Consider the following 22,917-nt stretch of genomic DNA (forward strand, 5'->3'; position numbering starts at 1 on the left):
CGGACAGTCCAGTTCACGCCCTGGTAAGGATTCGTCTTGGAGAGGCCGCCTTGGACTCGAAGGTTGCTGAGTCCCCGAGGGGTCTCTGTTCTCACCGACCACTCCTTGTGGTTTCCAGACCGAGCTGGAGCCCACTACCCTTTTTGCTCCGGGCTGTGGTCCTTTTTCCTACCATCTCTTCCTCTTCGGGAGAAGAGGCCTGCGTTCCGAGAATCTGACACCTTCCCTACCACCGAGATGGATTCAGAGGCTTGTTACCTCCTGGGGTTGTTTACCAGAAACGTAACTAAGTGCGACCTGTGGATTGTGGGTGTGGGTCAGGAGGCGAGGATTTGGGTTGAGGGGACTGTGAACCTCTGAGTTGCCTTTTCCTCTTCCAGGACTAGGGGAAGAAGCCATGCCTACTTGGGGGGCTGGCTCCCCGACCCCCGACCGCTTTACGGTGTCTGCGGAAGCGGAGGACAAGGTCCGGGCACAGCAGACCCGACTGGAGCGCATTTTCAGCGTGGGGGTGAGCGTCCTCCCCAAGGACTGCCCGGAGAACCCCCACATCTGGCTGCAGCTGGAGGGTTCCAAGGAGAACGTCAGTAGAGCCAAGGTGAATTCTTCCTTCCACGGAGCCGGGAAGCCCGCCCCCCCATGGAGTCAGAGCCAGAGTCGGAGGAGGGGATGGGGAGGATCTCCACTCCCTGGTTATCTCACTGGTGGGGTAACCTCAATACCCTGGGCATCGAGGGACTTCCCCCTCTGTGTTTGTCTGGAGTTTTGGTTTCATTTCTTCTGTGACAGCCTAGGTTCTGTCGGGGATGAATCACTGTGTGCTTTTGGGGAGGGCAGAGATAATCCCAGGAGCCAGTGGCCCTACCAAGGAATTCACAGGGGTGGGAATGGGAGGGGTGGTGTCAAGCAAGGGATTTAGTTTGACTTGATCACCTGCCAGTCTTGAGATCCGAGTTTTAGTTTCCTTATCTGCAAAATAGGAATAGTAGCATCCACCTGGATACTCCAGGCATCCTGGAGCTCAGGGGAGAGCAGTGACCTGGAAGGGGATGGCTTCCAGCAGTTTCCTTTTTTGACCTTCCCCCAGGAGTACCTGAAGGGTCTCTGCAGCCCGGAACTGCAGAGTGAAATCCACTACCCACCCAGACTGCATTGCATCTTCCTGGGAGCCCAGGGCTTCTTCCTTGACTGCCTGGCTTGGAGCACATCAGCCCACCTGGTTCCTGGGGCACCTGGCTCGCTGATGATCAGTGGGCTAACAGAGGCCTTTGTCATGGCTCAGAGTCGTGTGGAGGATCTGGTGGCACAGCTGAGCTGGGACTTTCGGCCAGGGTCCTACTCCATGACTTCTCAGAGTGCTGGAGTGCTGAGGGATTTCTCTTCCCTGCTGCAACCCTGGGAGGATGCCCACACAGAGGCCCTGCTGCAGCTGCCCTTGGCTGTCCAGGAGAAGCTACTGAGTCTGGTGCAGGAGGCATCCAGGGGGCACGGGCCATTGGCACCCTCCTCATGGGGGCAGAGGAGCCCAGGCTTGTTGGGGGCTCTGCACCAGGAAGCCAGACCACCCCTGAGTGAAGGCGGGGAATCTCTGGATGCTGGATCTGGAGGGCAGGGAGAATTAAGGGGGGCAAGTGGAGTGAGTCACATGGTGGAGAAGAATAGAGGGAGACAGGATGGTCCCAGGGAGGTGGATCAGGAATGGAAGGAGCTGCTTGGGGAAGAGGTGTGGGAGAAAGAAGTGACTTTCAGGTCACAGCCGGCAGGTGGAGGGACAGGGGAGATGGGCTGCCTGAAAGGAATAGCCCTGGGGAGGGAGGGTGTGTCTCAGGAAAGAGGAGGATCCAGCGTCCAGGGTGAGTCTCCCGGTGCTCAGGGCCCTTCTCAAAGGGCGTCTCAATCCCGGGGAGCCTCCCTCCTCCAGCGGCTCCATAACGGGGAAGCCTCACCTCTGAGAGTGCCTAGCCCTCCACCTGCACCTGAGCCCCCATGGCCCTGTGGAGAGCGGGGAGATTTAGGAGACAGGGGAGACAAGCAGCAGGCTCGAGGTCGAGGGTCTCCATGGAAACGAGGCACCCGTGGAGGCAACTTGGTGACTGGCACTCAGCGTTTTCAAGAGGCCCTACAGGATCCTTTTACCCTGTGTCTTGCCAATGTGCCTGGCCAGCCGGACCTCCGCCATATTGTCATTGACGGCAGCAATGTGGCCATGGTGTGAGTACCTTGTGGGGCTCAGAGTCCTGGGGAGGAAGGATGAGACAGGTGTCTTTGTCTACCTTGGGGACATGTGCCAAGGGGCTGGCACCACAGCCAGCCTGCCAGACCCCTTTTCTGGTCTCAAGTGCTGACCCTTTCCCACGGCAGGCACGGCCTCCAGCACTACTTCTCCAGCCGGGGCATTGCCATTGCCGTGCAATACTTCTGGGACCGCGGCCATCGTGACATCACTGTCTTTGTGCCTCAGTGGCGCTTCAGTAAGGATGGCAAGGTCAGAGGTGAGTTGTGTCTGGTCGTCTTTGTCCTAAGATAGACTCTGTTTCCACCTTGAGAACAGCCCCGTTTATTTTTCTTTTCTTTAATAGAGATTCATTTCTTGCAAAAGCTATACTCACTCAGCCTGCTCTCTCTCACCCCGTCTCGAGTCATGGATGGCAAGAGGATCTCCTCCTATGATGACAGGTACTTGCTCCTCTCTTGGCCCCGGGTTTGATATTAAAAGAGCCCAGTGGGAGAGTGAGGGAGAAATAGAAGCCTCTCACCATTTGCTCTGTCTCTGAGCTTCACTGGTGGACAGTTCTTCCTCCAGCTGCCCTTATAGCTGGTTAAGTAAATGTGCCCTGCAGGTTCACTCTTCCTTCATCAAACTAAATGACAGTTTAAAAAATACTGGCTTATGGAAAAGTGGGAAAGCTGGTGACAGGAGCAGCTGACAGGTGCCTTCTTACAATCTGAATTTTCAAACGTCAAGAAGCTCCCCCTAACATGGAAAAGGGTAACCAGAGTAAACATTCAAAATAAGTAAACTGAGGAAACACAATCTGTGAATAGGATTATATACAACATGGTTTATTTGAAAGATCACTGGACTTAGAATTGGAATATCTGAATTGGAGCCTCACATCGCACTACTCACTGAGAGTGTATGTGGGTCCATCTCCTAATGAATTAACCTCAAGGTCCTCCTGTATTCATGTGCCCTCTTTGTGACTAGCAAAAGAAGGTAAAGGTGAGTACTTGCATCACACAAGGTGCTAGGCTATGAGCATTGCCTTTTCACTTTGCAGGGACCTAATTAAGTGTTGCATGAAATCTTACCTCTATCTTAGGTATGTGGAGATAGGAGTAAGAATAGTTAGCTACCTTGACAAAGAAAGAATGGACCTGCCAGATGGTTTTAAAAAAAAAATAGCAGAGCATACTTTGGCCGCAGTGTAAATGCAAGGCTTGGGAAATGTGCAGCTTTTAAAGCCAATTAACCAATTAAATATTTTACAACTACAAATTCTTTGTTCTTTAGGACATTAATCAGTTTTTTAAAAATTAGTTTTTAAATCATAGTGATTATATATTGTCTTTTCAAATACTTAACTAGTACCCCTTCTAAGTAAGTGGTATTCTACAAAAGGACAGTTCACTTTTTCCCAATGCTACTTTATGTCTAGATCTCACGTTTTCTTCCAAGACTTGGAAACTTCTTTCCTTAGCAGCATTGAAACAGAATTGAAACTGAAGACTGAGACAGTTTTAATGAATTTTAAAGAAGCTATCTGGCACTTATGTAGGACCTGGTGTGCAGATAACACAATATAAATTGGAAATTTTGCCTGGTAATGGTGATTAAGCACAGTGGTGCTCAGTGTAGGCCTGCTGAATGAACACTACAGAACATACAACATAATATACTAGTAGTAAGACATGCTTAATCAGAACATGCCTCTTGTGTCCCATGTATATACAATACATTTATATATTAGCCCCTTAATTTATTTGCTGGATGGCAACTCAGAGCCAGACATTTCGCGCATCTAAGCCTGATTCCTATTACTTTTATAGGAAAGTCTCTCAAGTACCAATTGCACATTTACTACTAGGTACATGGTCTTCAGAAGGAAAACAGTACAAGACCTAATTGTTGACTTAGAAGAGCCAAAAGAAACTATAAATCAAATACTACAGGAACCCAGAGGGAAGGGAGCCCTCCCACGTCTGGGATTTTGTAGGAAGGAAGGGGTTTGTGAATTGTTGGTTGAGGAGGATGTGGGATGGGTTGAATCTCTTGGTTTCTAAAGCTCTTGGAAGATCAGTACTTACTACCATGTGTACCCTCCTCTGTGGATCAGAATTGCTGAAGTCGGGGGCAGGCATCTATTTTAAAAAATTACCCTTGGTGATTCTGTTCATCAGCAAGTTTTGGGAAGCACTTTCTAGATGGAGGGAATGGTTTGAGAAACTTGGAAGACAGACAACACAGGGCAAGTTTTAGAGAGCAGGATGTAATCTGATCATTGATTTTGACTGGGGTTGAGCGTATGTTAGGGAATACAGGGAGAGAGAAGGCTGTGAGGGTGGCTTGGAGCCAGATTTAGAGGTCTGTAGCTGCCAGGCTGAGCATGTGGACTTGACTTGGCAGGTGAATGGAAGCATGGAAGAGCTCTGTGTGGGGGAAGAGCTTCCTTTCTTGCTGGAGGTCAGGAGGGACTGCAGGGTGGTGAATGGTGAGAGGTGGGTGAATTCTCAGGAGGCAGTGCAATAAGCAATTGTGATAGCTGAACACTGTGGTGGTAATTGTGGGACTAAAAGGAAGGGGCAGAAAGGAAGGTTTTTCAGGGGAAGAACATATTAGATCTGTGCATGGTGGGGTAGGGTGGAAGATGGAGTCAGAGCTAGATCTTAGGAATGAGGCACAAGTGTTGGATGAAGGGTTATGAGCAGGTGGGATGCTACTGGGAGGCCATTTTGGATTCATCTCTCCTGTATCCCCTGGCATCTGTATCCAATTAGTCACCTGTAGCTGGGCCAAGGTGACACGGAGGGCCAGATCTTCGTTCCTAGAAGTGGTGGTGGTGGGGCTTTGGAGAAATGCAGAATGGTTGCTGTGGCTTTTGAGACAGGTTCATGTTGAAGTTGGCTGAAGAGACCAGTGGGATCATTGTCTCCAATGACCAGTTCCGGGACCTGGCGGAGGAGTCTGACCAGTGGATGGCAATCATCAGAGAGCGGTGAGGGAGCTCTCCCTTGAGAATAGGGCACGGATTCAGACCTTTCTCTAAAACCAGCTCTTCTCTGGCCACTGGGTGAGAACTCTGGGAAGGGGCTTGAAGTTGCTTCAAGGGATGGTAGCCAGTAGCTCTGGTGGTGTTGGTCTCAACTGCCTAGAGGTAGGCAAGGGCTTTGCTGTGACCATACTTTTTTCTTTCTTTATCTAGCCTGCTGCCCTTCACTTTTGTGGGAAACCTCTTTATGGTCCCTGATGACCCACTGGGTCGAAATGGGCCCACCCTGGATGAGTTCCTGAAGAAGCCAGCCAGGTAATACCCAGACTCTGCAGGGAGCCCCTAGCCCTGTTCTCTCTCTGCAGGCCTGGAGACCCAGGTGGGAGTGTGGCCTCAGTTTGGGCCAGCTTAATTCTGCTGTAGTTTTGAGTTACCTCTGGTTTTGGCCTTGAAAATCTTCCCAGGGACTCCTGACACAGAACTTCTTAGTTGGAAGGGAAATTCCTGTTTTTTGTTTCTCCTAATCAGTGTGTTTGGTGGAGTTATTTGAGAGTAGGTGCTTGTACAGATGGCCAGTTGTACTCAGTGTGCCCTCTGCTGGACCACTAAGGTTAATTCAGGATTCTGAATTAATACTGGCGGGGTCCCTCTGATTCCAAAAGTGCCAGTCTCTTCAGAAGTTAGTCAACACTGCCACTATGTGGCCAACTTCAGGATTGCTCCCCTGAGTCAGGATGAGGGCAATTAACGTCCAGGCAATGGTGAGAGAAGAGGCCCACTGAGGTCCAATTTCCCTCCTGCATGCTCTTGAGCTCTTCCTGTTCTGCTTTGTCCAGGAAACAGGTGTCTTCTAAGGCTCAGCATCCTTCCAGGGGCTTTTCAGGACATGGTAATCAGCAGCAGGGGAGGGAAGAGGAAAAAGGCAGCAATGGCATTCGGAAGACCCGGGAGACCGAGAGGCTCCGGCGCCAGCTGTTGGAGGTGTTTGGGGGTCAGGATCACAAGGTGGACTTCATCCTGCAGCGGGAACCCTACTGCCGGGACATTAACCAACTGTCTGAGGCCCTACTGAGCCTCAACTTTTGAGCCTTCCCTGCCTGTGTGATTGCTGCCCTGTTAGCTCCAGGCTCCCCAGCCCATCCCCTTCTGTGACAGTCCCTGTGCTGCTCAGGCTCTGGCCCAGAGTCACTCTGAGTTCGTTTTTTGGGCCAGGGATGGACCGGGAAGAGCATTCCAGTACAGGGAAAGCTTTTGTCCGGGAATTTTGGGGACAGGTTCATAAAGTGACCAAATAACAAATCAGAACTCCATCTAGCTCTCAAGAGGTTCTGCTCATCCTTAACTTCCTAATGTTGCTTTAACACAGGATTTCTATAGGAAGGGGGCTGCCAGAAAGGGTAAGTCATGGAGACGGACCATTGGCTGACTTGGGGTCCATGCTAGGGTAACCCAAGGCTGGCAGAAATTCTAAGCCTTTCTCCCCCTGGCTGCTGCTCTGGATGACCAGAGGACTGTCAGAAGTCATGGGAGTGTCAGAAGGAATCCTGAGCCCTTGAGGGGCTATAGTGTTAGGTAGGCTGGGTTGCACTGAGGAAGAAGACAGAAGGTGACTGGCTTCTGGTCTCAGCTGTGCCTGTCTGGCTTTGATTGAGCTGGTTGGCCTTTACTTGTGCCTAGAAATTCAGAATAAAAGTGCCTGTTGGGAGAAATGAGACTGTAGAGGAAAGCTTGGAGGAAAGGTGCTTGGACCAAGTCTCAGGTGTGTCTGCCTGTGCCTGCACAGGCTCCCTAACCAAAACTTTGCTCTCAGAGATGTGGGTCATTCATGTTCAGGTTCTAGGCCCTAGATTTTAGCACTGTGTCCTCAGAATAACATGCCAAATAATGGCTGTGTCCCTGCTGGGCAACCTTCAGAACCCACATTTATAAAACAGAGTTAAGTTAGGGGTGAATGCATTATCAAAAATACTCTCAGGGTTCCTATAAATGGCAGCTCCCCTGGTGTATCAAGTATTTGTTTACAGATTAACAAATATGTCAGGAAGTCCCTGGCTCGGGCCTCTTGCTGCAGCACTGGGAACATTCACCAAATCCATGAAGCCACGCTCTGCAATGATGTTAATGTGATACAAGCTAACATTTTCTTTACAAAGACATAGGCTGTTTGAGGCACTTCTACTTTGCGTGTGTCTGCGCGCGTGCGCATGCATGGTTGTGCATATATGTGTATGGAGATGGGCTACAGAGGCTTTATCTGGATGAACCAGTTATCTGGAAAATGAAAACTGAAGAATCAGCATTGGAAGGTACCTGACTGGCTACCAGACTAACTCCACTAACACACATGACATCCTATCTCCATCCTGATTTCTGTAGGCCTTTGCCTTGTGTCTGCATGAATTCCTTCTGTGCTGGGGAATTTACCATCTGAAAGGTAGCACATTCCTTACAGGAACAGTGCTCATTGGTAGTCCTTCCTCTAGTGTAGCCTAAATTATGCTTTTCTGTAACCTTTGAGGTTGGTCCTCATTCCCCCAGGAACAGTCAACTTCCTGGAGTCCTTGACAAAGGTAAGAGGTAGGATGGGCCCCTGGGCTTTGTTCTTTTTGGGCCCTGCAGCATATCCCTGCTTTAGATACTTTTTAGGCTCTGACTTCTTCCTTGAGTGGCAGGGAATTAGGCATGAGGAGCTGAATAATGAGGGAGGGTCCCCAGGTTCCATTGTCTTTGCCCTTCGGCAGGCTGGTGCAGGTGCTTTATATCGCTAGTCAGTATTGACCTAGGCTGGAGGCATGCATGGTGGTGACCCGCCTGGTCAGGGAGTGACAGTGACTCAACCCATAGTACCCTGGGAAGAAAGGGGTTTGGATAATATGGTCCAAATTGTGGGCTGATGAACCACTTCTGGTTAAACTATAGCAGACATCTCAACTTTAGATGCAAAGTGTCCCAGATGAATACTTGGGACTCATTTTTCCTGACAGGGTTGAATTTGTAGCCCACGATTGGTTCCCTGCCCTTTCTACTCTCAACAATGGTGGATGTACAATAGGTCAGAGGGATCTTCTGCACTTTTGTGCTAAGGATCCCGGTAGATGAAAGTGGCTTCAGTTAGATGAGAGGCAAAGCCTAGGTGTTGGATTTGTCATGCTGCAGATTGATAAAGTGAGACCAACATGTGGTTGTTTTTAATTCACTGCCATTTGGTGTCATAGACTGAAGGCTGATCTACACTGGGGCCTCTCTTCCTCTGGTAGCTTCCTGATGACGTGTACTTCGTGAACAGATGTACAGGTGACCACAAAGCTCATTGGAAAAGGGTCATCACTCCTCTTCTAATCTTTATCATAACTTCATGCCTTATACCTGTGATCAGCTCTTTTGGAAAAGAGGGACCAAGAAGGGAAAGGATGAAGAGAGCTGTTACCTAGTCACCTTGAGTGGCAGTCCCTGAATAAATTCTAGGAGAATCTAGGCCAAAAAGATGAGCTAGATAATTTATCTTTATTGTCAAAACTGCAGAGCACCCTACACAGCACAAAGGAGAACTGGGGCAACAATGCGACACAGAGAAACCAAACTTGGAAATTTCCTTACATGGACTCAGAGATTAAAGTTCCGACTTGATGAGATACAGCCTTCAGACTGGAGAATTTCTCAGTTAAATAAGGTGGAGTGACAGAACAATGGGGAAGAGAGGAATGGAAGAGGAATCCCCAAGTACCAGATGGTTTCTGATCTCAGGTAGAGAACCACGCGGGGCTGTTCACAGTATCTAATCAGGGAGCCTCTGTCAAGGCCTGGCCTCCTGTCATGAGCTTCTCTACTTAGGCTACAACTTCCTTCAAGGCAGCCTCCAGATCTGGGAAGAAATACTGGTAGCCAGAGGCCAGTGTCCGCCGGGGGACCACCTTCTGACCCTCTAGCAGCATGATGGCTCGTTCTTGCCCCAAGACAGCTTGTACCACACTTCTAGGGACAGGGATGAAGGCTGGGCGGCCCAGGGCAGCACCCAAGGCTTGAGCAAACTCAGCATTGGTTGTGGTGGAGGCTGGAGTCACTCCATTGAGGACCCCCTGCACATGGTTTGCTTCAAGGGCATGGGTCAGGATTCCTGTCAGGTCCCTGATGTGAATCCAGGGGAAGAACTGGCGGCCTGAGCCGATGGGGCCCCCCAGGCCCAGGCGGAAAGGCAGCAGCATATGGCCGATGGCACCACCTCCACGGCCCAGCACAACCCCTGGAACAGGCAGGTGTGTGATACAGGGAGGCCCCACAGTTGGAAGCAGTCTGACTACTCATTCCTCAGTTTTCCCTTCCTTATCTGTCCCCACGTGTGCTCAGCTTTGTCCCAGAGTTGAGGATTGTGACTCCTCTCAGGACTTCCCATCCTCCCCTCTGCAGGCTGTCCAGAAGTGATAGCATCCTCTTACTCTCTAAGCTTAGCTCCCCTGATTCCACTCTACCCTCCCCAACCCAGAAAAGCCATTCCACCCTGTCTGGTACCAAGATCCTTGGTTCTCACCAGAGCGCACCACCACCTGGCGTGTAGAATCTCCAGGAAGCCTGGCTACAGCTTCCCATCTGGTCACAAGTTTGGAGAAAAAGTCAAAATCTCCTCCTGGGCTGTCCTCATCATATTCTGCAGTCAGGCTGGGCTGGTAGTAAGCTGTCAGTGGAAGAGCACTCATTTGCTCTGGGTGTCTGTGTCCTGCCTGGCCCTCTGCAGTCAAGGCTGCATTCGACCTCACCCTCTGTGGTCCTGGGGATCTCTCCACACATATCTCTCTCTTGAGCTTCTCTATGACCTGACCTGTTCCTTTTGTGAACTTTTTTCCTTTGTCTGCCGGCTACACTCAGAGGCTGCTAGAGTGTAGTGGTTAAGAACAGAAACCTGGGTGCTGGACTGCTTTTAATTTTTAATTTCAGCTCTGCCATTTCTTAACTTTGTGACTTTTGGCAAGTTATGTAACTGTTTGGAATTTGTGCATCTTTAAAATGGGAATAATAGTACCTACCTCATAGGGTTGTTGTGAATTCTAAATGGTGTAATATGAATAAAACACTTTGAGTACTTGCTTGTGTGTATGCCATGTAACTATTTGGTCCCAAAGGTGACATACAATTGGGAACTCTGTTCCTAAGGAACTATGGTGCGTTAAGCAAGGGACTTGGGAACGGGTGGGCTTTTCCCTGGGACTAGGATCAGCACCCTCCCTCACCTTTCTCTGAGGGCCTCCATTTCTCAGTACAAATAGAGGTCAGGAGCAACAAGAATGGATGGAGGGGCTGGGGATTTAGCTCAGCGGTTCCACTGCCTGCCTTGCAAGCACAAGGACCCGAGTTTAATCCCCGATTAAAAAAAAAAAAAAAAAAAAAAAAAGGATGGAGGGCCTAGAAGTTACTGTGTCTGGAAAAGATCAGCACTCAGGTGTACACAGCTAAAAGGCCTCAGGAACCCTCTCGCTGCAGCACTCCCCTTTCCCCTGGCTAATGTGACAGGTTGGTGGGTTGGGGGCATACCTACGCCTGTGACTACAATCCAGGCCTGGGGTGCTTGTGGGGCTTTGGTGATGGCTTTTGCCAACATTTGGGTGGTCTCCAGGCGGCTGCTGAGAACCTCTTTTTGGAAGGCTTCATTCCACCTACAGGAAAAACGGAATAAAAGGTCACTAAATACATATGTGCACATGAGCCTTTATCCCTGGGGCCTATTCCATGACATTTTCTAGTAAAATTCGAAATATGTCTACTGTAGATGAAAAGATGTCTCTTTCTTGGGCATCGTGTTATTACTGAGGACTTAAATCAACTGGGCAGGGGAGCAGGTGGGCTCGTGGGTGGCATGAGTAGTCCGGGATGTAGGTTTGGTTCTAAATCAGGCAGCTCCATTATCCAAGGCTCCCTCTGCTCTGGAGGATATCCACTTTAGGGCCCCGCTGACCTTTGGAGAGGGTTGAGGATGTTCTCTCCGGCCAGGTTGACCACGGCATCGCAGCTCGGCAGCCCCGACCTGGCGAGCTCCTCCTGTCAGAGAAAGCACAGTGCCCGCCCGCCCACTCTGGCCACCCCATCCTGCCCCGTCCCCAGGGGACCGCGTACCCACGTGATCCGGGCGGGCCCCGGCCGTCGGGAGACCAGCGTCACCTCGTGGTCCCTGGCTTTCAGCAGCCGGGTTAGGGCTGTCCCAATGAAGCCAGTCCCGCCACCTGATCAGAGAATACAAACTCTTTATACTCGGTTGTGCAGGAAGGCGCTTTCCGTCCCGGCTTGTGGGTCCCACCTCTGGTGCCATCCCACCGGACTCGACTTCTCCCCGACTTGTACCCTTCCCCGAGGGCAGAGGTGACATGCCATAGGAATTAGGGGATTCAGCTTCTTGGGCGAGGCGCTCAAAACCAGTGCCCTTTCTGCAAGGACTCCCTGCCTTCAATTCCCGGCTAAGCCCGCCCGTCAGCCTCCCTTTCTGCCCTTTCTCACCCACTAGCACCCGCATAGCGATCGGGACCCAACGCGCCTGCGCAAGATTTAAAGCCGCACTTTTCCCGTCCCCTCCCGTCTCAACCCTCTGCGCATGCGTCTTTTGGGTCGGCGTTCCTGCGAATTGAAACAGCGGAATGGAGACTGGGCGTGGCCTTTCCTGGTGGCCCGGAAGCGTTTGTGAGGATAGGTTGTAAATTTCCCGGGACTGCGGGGAAAGGGGCAGAAGGCGGGGAAGGGGCAGGAGTACGTGGAGTAGGGCAGTGCGGTAACAGTCCTGTTAAAGAAACAAACAAAACCCTATACCTAAAATTCGAAGCTACCGAAACCACAGAATTCTTTATGTGCACTTAGTTTGTTGGGCCAGTAGTACTATGGATATCTTTCTACTGGTCCTACTTTATTTTCTCATCGTTCTAGCTTCTTCTTGGCATTAAACGTGCCGAAATTTCCCTCATCTTAGAATAACTGTAGCTAATGTTTTCTGGCTCTTCACTTTCAAAGCCAGACTTTTAAAGTTTTCCTCTATTACTCATTTCCCCTCTCTCAAAGAATGGGGGTTTTCTATGTGTCACCAAATCTAATACTAAGTTTTCTATTTTTCTTTTTCCTTCTTGACCTCTTCGAATCACTGAACACTTAACAATTCCTTCCTCCTTTTGGATATATTCGTCTCTTGGCTTCAGTGAAAGACACTGTCTTCTAGGTCTTTATCTTAATTTCTTAGAGTCCCCATCGCTTGCTTTACCTTGTTTAAATTCTTAAAACGTCGCTAAGTCATAGGACGTCTCTTTCCACTCTGTACTTCTCGTCAGGTTTCTATGTTGTAAATTCAGTTACCCCCCCACCTTTCCTTTTCTTCTCGGTACTAGATAAGGAACTCAGGACCTTGTGCTTGCTAGGTAGGCACTTTGCCACTGAGCTAAATTCCTGGCCCTCCCTTTTCCTTTTATCCCTGTAGACTTTATAATTCTGCACAATTCGTATTGACCTCTGGGCTCCTGACTCCTATAAAAAACTCACTAGACATCTTGTTTCCTGAAACCTAGTTGATTCAGGAAACAAGATGTCTTACTAAGAATCTCGCTAGGCATGGTGGTGCACGCCTGTAATCCCAGCACTCGGGAGGCTGAGGCAGGAGAAGATCGCTGGGAGTTCGAGACCAGCCTGGGCTACATAGTGAGTTCCAGGTCAGTCTCAACTACATAGTGAGACCCTGTCTCAAAAAAAAAAAAAAAAAAAAAAAAAGAATCTCCCCAGTCTGTTTCTCACTGTCTGAACACTACCATCCTCATTCCAGTTACTCTGTTTTGTCTAAATTCCTGTAACAGTGTCCTAATAGGTCTTAACTACTTCATGTGTTTCTCATTTCTAAAGTACTTCACACTGTTGCAAGCTAAGTGATTTTTGAGTAACGTATGGAAAGAAACTACTGTGGTATATTGTATCCTTTAAAAACTCCAAGTACAAAGTCCCTGGATGTGCTGGGTAAAATTTAATATTTGTCCATTTAAATGAAATGCTGAATTATTTAGAAAAATGAGGAAGTCTCTAGAGACCAAAAAGCAGTGTTTGGGATTGAGGCTATAACAAGGATTCTTTGCTTGTTCAAATTTGGCTCATCTATTTACTTTCTTGTAAAAATCCAGTTTTAGTTTATCGAGAACTCAGTACCCCTGATATTGGGTCACCTTCAGTATCTGATCAGATCTTTTATCCTCCACCATCTCCAGATAATGTCTGATCATCCTGGCTTGTCTTCAACAAGAACCCTGTTAGGTTGGTTTAACTAGAATCCCCTTTGCCTCCTGGTACTTCCCCAAAACTATAATTTTAAGCAAAAAGGAAGTTGCAGATAAGTACGTGCAATATGTTTTCATTTAGAGATTAAAAACAAGCAAAACAATGCTATTTTATTGTAGCAATAAATACAGTGAAAGTAGAAAGAAATGCATGGAAATGTTAATGAGAAAACAGAATAGCACTTACCTGTAGAGGTAGAGTGGTAATACTGATATAGATATGATATCAGACCTCTAAATGATAGTGGGGAAATATAACTCCCAACCTGTTAGATGTCAGATACGGTGAGTTTGTGTTCTCTAAAATCAAAGAATGAATTATAGGAGCAACAGAGGTTAAGAGTAGGAAATATTTATTGAGAGGAGAAAATTTAGCTCCTGAGAGGGCAGGAGGGGTCCCAAGGAAGGGTGGCTCACTTTTCAGGGGAAGTTTTATAAAGCACAACCATATGGGTACAATGTGGGTTAAAGCTATGATCAACCAATAAGGCTATAAGTATAGTTGCTTAGGTAATAGTGATACAGTGGGGAAGCAGGTCAAGTAGCAAGTATACAAGGAAAGAACAGAGAACTTTTCAGGAAGGTGATGGATCTGGGGGATTGGTCACCTACCCTGGTGACCTAGGTAATTGGTCACCTACCAAGGTGACTGATGTCTATCTAGACTTCATTAGACCACAGGTTATTATTTAACTCATACCTTGGGGAAGTATGTAGGCCTGGTCATTTTGTATTTATTTTGAATTCTAACCTCTAACTGATGTGTCTCCAGTCACAGTTGTAATGCGTCTTTATCTTATATTGTATTAACTCTCTCAAGGGCCCAACCCTATCTGTCTATAATATTTCTACCTAATTTAGCTGTCTATAATAATTTGATCAGGGAGGAGGATTTTTTTAGACCAGGTGATGGGTACATGGGTGTTCATTGCATTTTTCTTTATATTTGTGTAAGTTTGAAATACTTAGTAAATAAAAATGTGTAGAGGATTTAAAATTTATAGTCACATTCAGTTGTGCAGAAATATAAGTTTGAACAGGGCATGGTGGCTCTTGCCTATAATCCTAGCTCTCAGGTGGCTGATGCTGGAGAATTGCCAGGAGTATGAGGCCAGCCTGGGCTACATAGTGAATTTAAGGCCCGAGTTACACAATGAGAATGTCTCGGGAAAAAATAAGAAAAAAATGTAACTTTATTTTCCATACTTAAGAACAACTTGCTCATGAACAACCCTCCTTGGTAGTGGAATACACTTAAACTCACCCAACAAAGGTAACTACACTGCTAAATTTAAAACATCTCATATTCTCAGTGTTCGTTGAGTAAATTCTTAGGTCTTTTAGGACGCCCTGTTCCTCTTTCCTTCGGACAGCTGGACGCCTGGGTGTGGTGTGTTCTTTGGTCAGCCATTGTCATTTAGTCATCAGTGCCTGTTCAGAAGGCTGTCATCCTCTTTGGCCATGGGATGTCGCCTGCTGACAGCCAAGCTGCAGATGGTCAAGCCAGGTCTCTGGGCATAGTGTTTTGGCTTCTGTTTTACAATCCTTACCTTGTTGTCCTCTAGGGCAAAAAAAAAAAAAAAAGAAAAAAAGAAAAAAAATCTTTTCTCCCTTTCTGGTCAACTGTGAGGACCTTGATGAGTCTTCCTTCAGGCTCATCTCTTGACTGTGGGTTGTTCCCCCCTTGTCATTACTGCCATACAGTTTGCTGTGGTCTGGCACTTGGTTATATGTTGCTGTTATCAAATGATCTAAAAAATATAGTGGTTTGTAACAACAATAATATTTATTTTCCCATATAGTTTCTGTGGGGAAGTTGGGAATAGTTTAGCTAGGCGGTTGTAGTCTAGGGTCTCTCAAGAGGTCATGTTCAAGATGCCAGCTAGGGCTATAGTCACCTGAAGACTTGATTGTGATCCTTTTCAGGAAGGCTCCCTTATATGCTATTGGCAGGAAATCTTCCTCCTTGCTGGCTGTTTCTTGCCATGTGGACTTCTGAATGTGGTTACTCCAGTATCCTTAAGACATGGCAGCTGACTGCCTGGAGAGAGTGACCCAAGAGAGTGAGGATAAGGGAAAGCCTCAAAGCCTTGAATGACTGACTTCATTTGTCTCCACAGATGTGTGCAGTTCTTTTACCACAGCCCATTCATCAGAAGTGAGTCAGTAAGTCTGAGGGTAGGGGAATTTGGCTCTAACTTTGGAAAGCAGGAATGTCAAATAATTTGTGGGCATTTAAAAAAAATCACAAGATCTTGCAGCAATTAGGGTTTCTCTTAGAGGCTTGCAGTCTCTCTGCTATGCTTCAAAATTGTGGCACAATCCTTGTTCTTTCAGGTACTCCCTCTACCTGTCTGTATTTTTGAGCATCTCTGCTTACCTTCCTAGCCAAGCTCTCCAGAGAACCCAGGCAGCATTTATAATCTAGTTTTGTCTTCTCTACTTCTCTTCTAGCTTCAACATGGACCTGTACAATGGACAACTGCTGTGATATTCTACCGCTTTTCTTTTCTGTTAGCTGATTTATGGAATCAATTTTATGCTCAACCTTTTCTCAACAAAACCTTGCTCTTGCATGTAAATTCCTTACTTTTTAGGCCATTATTTAGATATGGTAAGAAGACTTCCACATACCACCCTCCCCACTCTGGCCCCATGCAGGCATCTGTTCTCTGTGAAGCTTGACTAAGAGTTGATATTGTCTCAGCCTCCAGCATCAGCCCCTCTCCTTCTGCGCTTGGCTGGGGCCTGCTGTGGAGACAAGTGCCCATGAGACCTTTCTGCTTTTAGTCTCTAAGGCAGAGAGTGAGAAAGGGGCTAAGAAAATTGCCCTTCTGTGTGTTCTGTCAGTAGTGCTGGAGAGAAAGAGTGGGGTTGGGGGGCTATCTTTGGCCAGGGAGGACCAGAGGGAATCTGTTCAGCAGGAGCAGCTCTTCTTCCACCCCGAGAAGCTTCACCAGCCCCATACATTCCATTTCTCACCCACTCGAAGAAATCACCACAGACTCAGTTTCCTGCTAGATTGTTCTGGCCTTGGACTACAAAAATGGCCACCGAAAGGCTTTCCCTAGGTTTGTTTTTTCTCACCCTAGCACAGCCCTCTGAAATTATTTATGAAGAAATCTGACTCCATTTGTCAGAGTGCCCCCACCCCTGGGTTTTCAGTCACCCCTGTGTTTGTGGTATAGGAGACAATGGTAGGTAGAGGAATACTGGGTTTTGGGAAAGGAAGCCAAGGAGACCTGACCAAGATGCCTATGAGGAATTTCAGCCTGGATATCCCTGTGCAGGGAGGATGCTGTTTCTCACGTCCTTCTTACAGCAGAGATGAGGCCTGGGTCTGCTTATCCCCCTCCACTCCAGTATAGCAATGGTGTTGTCATGAGGTCTTATCAAAGGAGACACTCACACTCCTGGTGGTAAATGTGGAGATTAGGCAGCTTGGAAATCCTAATATATATAATATATATATATGTGTGTGTCTATATATAAAGAGAGAGAAAGGGGGGAGGGGAGAGGGAGAGGGAGAAAGAGAGAGAGAGAGAGAGAGTTGAGGCAGTGCTTACCATAGTTGGCTGTTCCTTTACTTTCTTCCACTTTCTCATCTCACATTTTCTTATATCATTCAGCAGCTGTGCAAGCTGAGGTATTTCCTAGGAAGAAAGATGTAGTTGATCCATCTTCTCCTCCACGGGTCAGCCTTGGCCATTTCCACCCACAGGGGATCTAACCAGAGCCAACATGGCATTTTTGCTGAATCTAGAGAGAAAGTTACTACACCACTGAGGTGTCTCACTGAGGATTTGGTTAGAGGAGGAGTTGATGAGGAAGAACAAAACTGGCAGAAGAGTAGCAGCGGATGACCAAAGCAAAAGAGGAGGGGAGAAAACCCACAAGTGTTCACCAAACTTAGATTCCCATAATTATAGGCAGCTTTGGGCCTAGGGTTTAGTTTGGGTCTGGGCAGGGGGACACTAGGCTGGGGTTGTATCTAGTAGCCTGTGGGCAGAAGTGAGGGATTCAGGATACCTGGTGTGGACTGTGGTGAAAAAGATGATAACTAGGACACTTTATGGACCAATCATAGGACTCCAGATCCATCAGATGCCAGAGTATTATTTCTTGGATGAAATGCTGCTACACAGAACAGAAATCTCAATGTTGAGACCCCCCCCCCCAGTACTAGGCATTGAACCAGGGGCCCAAGCTATATTACCAGCCCTTTAGAAAATTCTTTGAAGCCAGGGATTTTGCTCAGTGGTTTGGTGGCCTGCCTTGCAAGTGCAAAGACCTGAGTTCAATCCCTGGAACAAAAAAAAAAATCTTTGAGACAGGGTTTCACTAAGTTGCCAAGGCTGGATTCCTCTGTACTTATCCTCCCAAGGTGCTAAGATTATAGGCATGTGGTAGGATGACTGTCTTGAAGAACTTTTAAAAAGGAAATAAATGTTTTAAAGGAAAGTTTGGTTCCACATACAGAGGTAGTATGACTTAGTGCCTATCCTTTCCTTGGTGGAAACAGCTCTTGTCAGTGACCTCCTGTAGCAAAATTCATTGACTTTTTCTTAGACCTCCGCATACTCTGCTTCTCAACAGTGTTTGCTGAAACACTTTCTTTGCTTTGTTCTCAGAACATGCTGTTTCTTCCTATTTCCTCTTCAGTCATTCCTTCGTCCCCTTTGCTGGGTTTGACTGCCCTTCATCTCTAAACATTCGAGCACTCCAGTCATCGTCCCTGCCTCTCATCCATGCGTACTTACTCTTTAGTATGAATCTCATGTTTTTTAAACCATATTCAAAGAATTCTGAATTTCTGACTTTAGCCTGAACTTTCCCCTGAATGCTAGGCTTAAGTAGAAAGCAACCTTCCCAACATCATCATGTGGAACAATTAAAAGGCATCAGTTTAACACACCACAAACTGTACTCCTGATTTCTATGGGATGGGTGCTGAGTCTGGTCTGCTGGGACCCCTCGAACTGAGACTTTTGCTGTAAAACTCTGGAAGCAGCAGTGCAGTTTTTCCAGTTGTTGTCAGGTGGTAACTTTAGAAATAGATCACTGAACAAAAGTATTCCAGGTCTTTCTTGTCTCAAAGAAAGAATTGACAAAGAAAGAGACAAGCCAAAAACAGTGCCAAAAGTTTATTTTAAAGGTGAGGGGTGAAGGGTAAGGAAAGAACAAAAGAAAGAATAAAAGCAAAAATAAAAGTGCACCTTGTGTCTAGGAGATGGCGGGTGGGCCATCATGAAGAGTCATGATCGCAGGCTCCTTAAAGCATCTGTCTTTGTTTTGCCATTCGCTCTAGTGGGAGCCTTGGAGAAGCTCTGCATTCCAGGTCCTGTTGTCCTGAGGTCTTCCAATTGACGGGTCCCACACACTCCTCCAGTCAGTGTTGCCACACCCTACCCTCTATGTCACAGTTGCTCAGATCAAAAATTTGAAGTCAGCACTGACTTCTTTATGTTCCTCTCCCACAGTTACTGTTGGCTCTATCTCTAAAATAAATCCATAATGCAATAAATCTGTAATTAGGCTTATTGCCTGCCAGTTACCACCTGGTTCCAGATAACCTCATTATTATAAGATTTGTGTACTGGTTTTCGTGTTCCAATTCTTGCTTTCTTACAATTTGCCTTCCATATTGTAGGCACAGTGATCCTTATAAACATTTATTTTATTATTTATTTATTTATTATTTTGGAGACAGGGTCTCACTATGTAGTTCAGACTGCTCTGGAACTCACTGTGTAGCCCAGGCTGGTCTTGAACTCTCAGCGATCCTCCTACCTCAGCAACCCAAGTGCTGGGATTACAGGCGTGCGCCACCATGCCCGGCCATTATAAAAATTTAAATCATATCATGTCGCTCCTCTTCTCAAAGGCCTCTAGTGGACTCTGGTTTCAGAGTAAAGGCCAAAATCTTTACTGTGACCTTCAAGATCCACAGTGATCTGCTCTTCAGGTTTTTCTGTGACCTCAGCTCCTATTGTTAGGCAGAAAGTTAGACATTAGTGGGCTTGGAGACAGCTAACTGGGGGCTATGTGAAAAACAAAGAAGACACATTTTTCTTTCATTTTCTTAATTAGTTATGAATAAAAACCAACAAGCTTGCGGTTTTAAACTTTAGTCCGAGAGAGTATAACGTCTGAGCATGATGATAAGGTCTGTAGGGCCCATACAAATCCAGACTGTTGGTGGTGGGTCAAAACAAACTAAAGGGAAACATTTCACCTAAGGAGTGACCAGGAACCTTCTTTTCTCTGAACTTGGTCTACACAGCCCATTTTCTTAGTAAAAGAACAGTGACCTTGGAGGAAGGGTTCAAATCCAGGCCTGATGATTGGGCCAAGTGAAGTCCTGTGGTTGGTCCAAGCACACGGGGTAGGGATAGGGAAGTTGGTGGTGGGGGCATTTAACACAGTGGCAGCTGTCATGGTAGCCATTCGATGAGAGGGTGGGACTACATAAGCTGTTTGACAGCTCTTGAATTTCAGGAAAAAAAAAAATGGCGCGGCTGAAACCAGGGAATCTTCTGAAAGGCTAGCTGTGTTTTCCAAGGCTAACTGGGGCTTGGACAGATTGGGGATGTTAACAGTGGGCCCAGTGCCCGCATCCCTGGTTTTAGCTATGCCAGCACCCTTACCCTCTTATTGAAAGAGGAAACTTCTGAAGTGACTGGAGTCGGGGAAGCACACTGCAGTTGACAGCCAGGCAGCACTCTTGTCATTGGAGCAACCTGGAGGACATTGTCCACTAAATAACCAGGGAAGACACAGAGGCGAGTTGTCCAGGTCCATGCAGGATGGTGAAGGAAAGCGAGGGGAGGGGCTCTACAGTCACGGGCCAAGCCACAGACCCCTCCAGCCTGCAGGAAGAGACAGGCAGTTTTTATCTGTCTCAGTTTCCTCATCTGCAAAATGAAGATAACAGTAGTACCTGCTTGATACGATTGTTATGAAGACTAATAAGTTAATACATTTAATCTCTTAAAGCAGTTCACAGCACAGAGATTTCATAGATTTGATAACTGTCACTTACTGCCATCACTGCCACCATCACCATTATCAGGCAGAATTACTAGCTGTGGTGTTAGAAATGAGAGGAAGAACTGGGAGAAACTGGAGGATATAGGATATGAGGTTGGGATTGATAGAAGGTTTTTCTGGCAGATTGTATTTTCCAAGGATGGCTGAAATATTACCTCAGTTTCACATGTTCTAGAAACTTCTCATGCTCTATCAACAGGTAGAAGGTGTATCTCTTCCTCTGAGCCCAAACAGGTGTTTAAAGACTGCTTCAGGGAATAGGATTTTCATTTTTAGGCCATAAAAATACTACGTGCTTCTACCTTGTTATTTTGAAATGCTCATGATTAGAACTCACCAAGGTGTGAGAAAGTCAAAGCTCATGGGGGTAGAAAAACTACATGGAGAAGCCACATATAGGTGTCCTGCTGACAGTGCAAGTGAGGTCAGAAACAGCGGGAAACAGCTGTGAATGAAGAAGCTGATGGGTGATTACTGCCCTGTGGCAGAACTCAGCTTTTGAGTCTTCCCAGGTGAGGCATCAGACTTTAAGAGCAGAGACCAGTTATTCTTGCTATGCCCTGTATGAATTCCTGTACCTTAGAATCCATGAGGCTAACACTATGGTTGTTCTACCCAAATAAATTTTGGAGTCGTTTGTAGCATGGTAATAGTAACAGTGTAGCAAACAGACACAGGCAGGAAAAGCCAGTCTATGCCAAGTGAGAGAAATGGTCCTCCTATTTCATTGCTGGGTCACAGATTACTAAACAAGATATTGAAACCTTTAGCAGCATGTCTGATCAGCAGGGGGTTAATGGAAAGATGACCAATGGAGCATAATTCCAGAGTGAAAGAAGGATATGGACAAGGAGATAAGGAAGAAACAAATAATCTTTTTTTGTGGGGGTTACTGGGGATCAAAGTCTGGCCCTTGTGCTTGCGAGGCAGGCGGTGGAACCACTGAGCCAAACCCCCAGTCCACAAATAATCTTAAAGCAAACATTTATAAAATATCTGTAAAAGGAGGCCGGGCATGGTGGTGCATGCCTGTAATCCCAGCACTTGGGAGACTGAGGCAGGAGGATCGCTGTGAGTTTGAGACCAGCCTGGGTGACATAGTGAGTTCCAAGTCAGTCTCAACTGCATAGTGAGGCCCTGTCTCAACACCCCCACCTCCAAATGTCTGTGAAAAGAAATCACATTCTTCTGTGAGTTTCAAAATAACATTCACCTATAATAAAACATTTGCTGATTTTATGACATAATGTACTCTTGAAAGTTGCTTTAAAAGACAGATCAGTGTTCACTAAATAAAACTTACCTATTCATTGGCCTACTTTGTTATTCTCTTTTGTGAACCATTGAGTGGGTGAGGTGGCGAGAAGCAAAGAATACTTTTATTACTTAAGATTTTGTGAGTAAAATATTAATACAAAAAAGTGAAGGGCCAGTGATTTAGTTCAGTGGCACCTGTGCCTGCCTTGCAAGCACAAGGTTTTGAGTTCAATCCCTGGTACTGGGGTGGGGGGATCACTAATGTTAAAAAAAAAAGTGAAGGTACTCTCTGTTGTTGATCCTCTGACCTTTCTGAAAAAATATAATAAAATTGATATTAGAGAAGCTGCTAATTTCATATAAACAGTACTTAAGGAGAAAAATGGTACAAAAATAATTGTTTTATTATGGAAGAAATTTAAGATGATGTTTTTAAGATCTTGAGACATAAAGATAGACTAGGATATAAACCAGGCCAAGTGTTAGCTATAATTCTTTTAATAATAGTGTTTATGCTCAATTAAATTCAATGTCCTTGTGGGAGAAAGGAGATCAATGAGATAAAAATGGGAAAAATCAGATAATAAAAAATGGAAAGAAAGGCTATTAAAAGGCAACAAACTATAAAAACTCTGTAAATTACAGACGTGGTGGTAGTTCAAGAAGTGAAATTTCTGAATCCATGTTCCTAGACAGTTAAAAAAATCTTCCTTTGTGATTAACTGGCATAGTCAATGCCACAAGCAAAAATTGCTTTGAGAGTCACACCAAACTTTGACAGTTGACCTGGAATATCATGCTATTTCTGATTTGCCATCTTGGCCAAGGTGGGAGGCATCTATACAGGCTTCCACATAGTCTTTCTTCCCATAGTGTCTCTTTTTTTTTTTTTTTTAAATAGGGTATTATGAGAGTTCTGTAGCTTCTAAGTACTGTATACACACCCTGAATATAGAGGTAGGGACCAAAGACTGACCACAGGGTGGGCTCAAGTACTCTTGTGACCCACTGTGGGATGGATTTAGGCTGGGCTACATTTATCACTTGGCATATTTTAAATTTAAATTGAACAGATGGTCTATGATTGCATTTTGGGTTCCCTAGTATTAGAATCCATT

General features: G+C 46.4%; 2 protein-coding genes across 8 annotated transcripts; one reads left to right on the forward strand and one right to left on the reverse strand.

Annotated features, from left to right (window-relative positions):
• Positions 1-8,910, forward strand: Khnyn (KH and NYN domain containing). 7 transcript variants are annotated; one of them, XM_033765100.1, is made up of 9 exons: positions 1-23; positions 119-290; positions 381-598; positions 1,088-2,211; positions 2,362-2,492; positions 2,580-2,676; positions 5,109-5,216; positions 5,424-5,525; positions 6,047-8,149. In XM_033765100.1, the coding sequence occupies exons 3-9, from the start codon at positions 398-400 to the stop codon at positions 6,294-6,296; spliced, it is 2,013 nt and encodes a 670-aa protein (XP_033620991.1). In that variant the 5' UTR covers positions 1-23; positions 119-290; positions 381-397; the 3' UTR covers positions 6,297-8,149. The 7 variants fall into 7 exon arrangements, 5 of the variants coding, with proteins under 5 accessions (XP_033620991.1, XP_033620992.1, XP_019063392.1 ...); XR_004517717.1 differs by adding an exon at positions 8,426-8,683 and having other exon boundaries at positions 7-290; positions 6,047-7,780; XM_033765101.1 differs by lacking the exon at positions 6,047-8,149 and adding an exon at positions 8,733-8,910 and having other exon boundaries at positions 7-290.
• A 109-nt stretch (positions 8,911-9,019) lies between these two features.
• Positions 9,020-11,788, reverse strand: Sdr39u1 (short chain dehydrogenase/reductase family 39U member 1). The gene is made up of 6 exons (XM_010626966.3): positions 11,691-11,788; positions 11,313-11,419; positions 11,155-11,237; positions 10,734-10,855; positions 9,736-9,879; positions 9,020-9,450 (listed from the first exon to the last, which is right to left on the reverse strand). The coding sequence occupies exons 1-6, from the start codon at positions 11,704-11,706 to the stop codon at positions 9,038-9,040; spliced, it is 885 nt and encodes a 294-aa protein (XP_010625268.1). The 5' UTR covers positions 11,707-11,788; the 3' UTR covers positions 9,020-9,037.
• Between the last annotated feature and the right edge of the window lie 11,129 nt (positions 11,789-22,917).

Source organism: Fukomys damarensis, unplaced genomic scaffold (assembly GCF_012274545.1).
Source record: "Fukomys damarensis isolate Sample0158 unplaced genomic scaffold, DMR_v1.0_HiC HiC_scaffold_17, whole genome shotgun sequence".
Classification (NCBI taxonomy): Eukaryota; Metazoa; Chordata; class Mammalia; order Rodentia; family Bathyergidae; genus Fukomys; species Fukomys damarensis.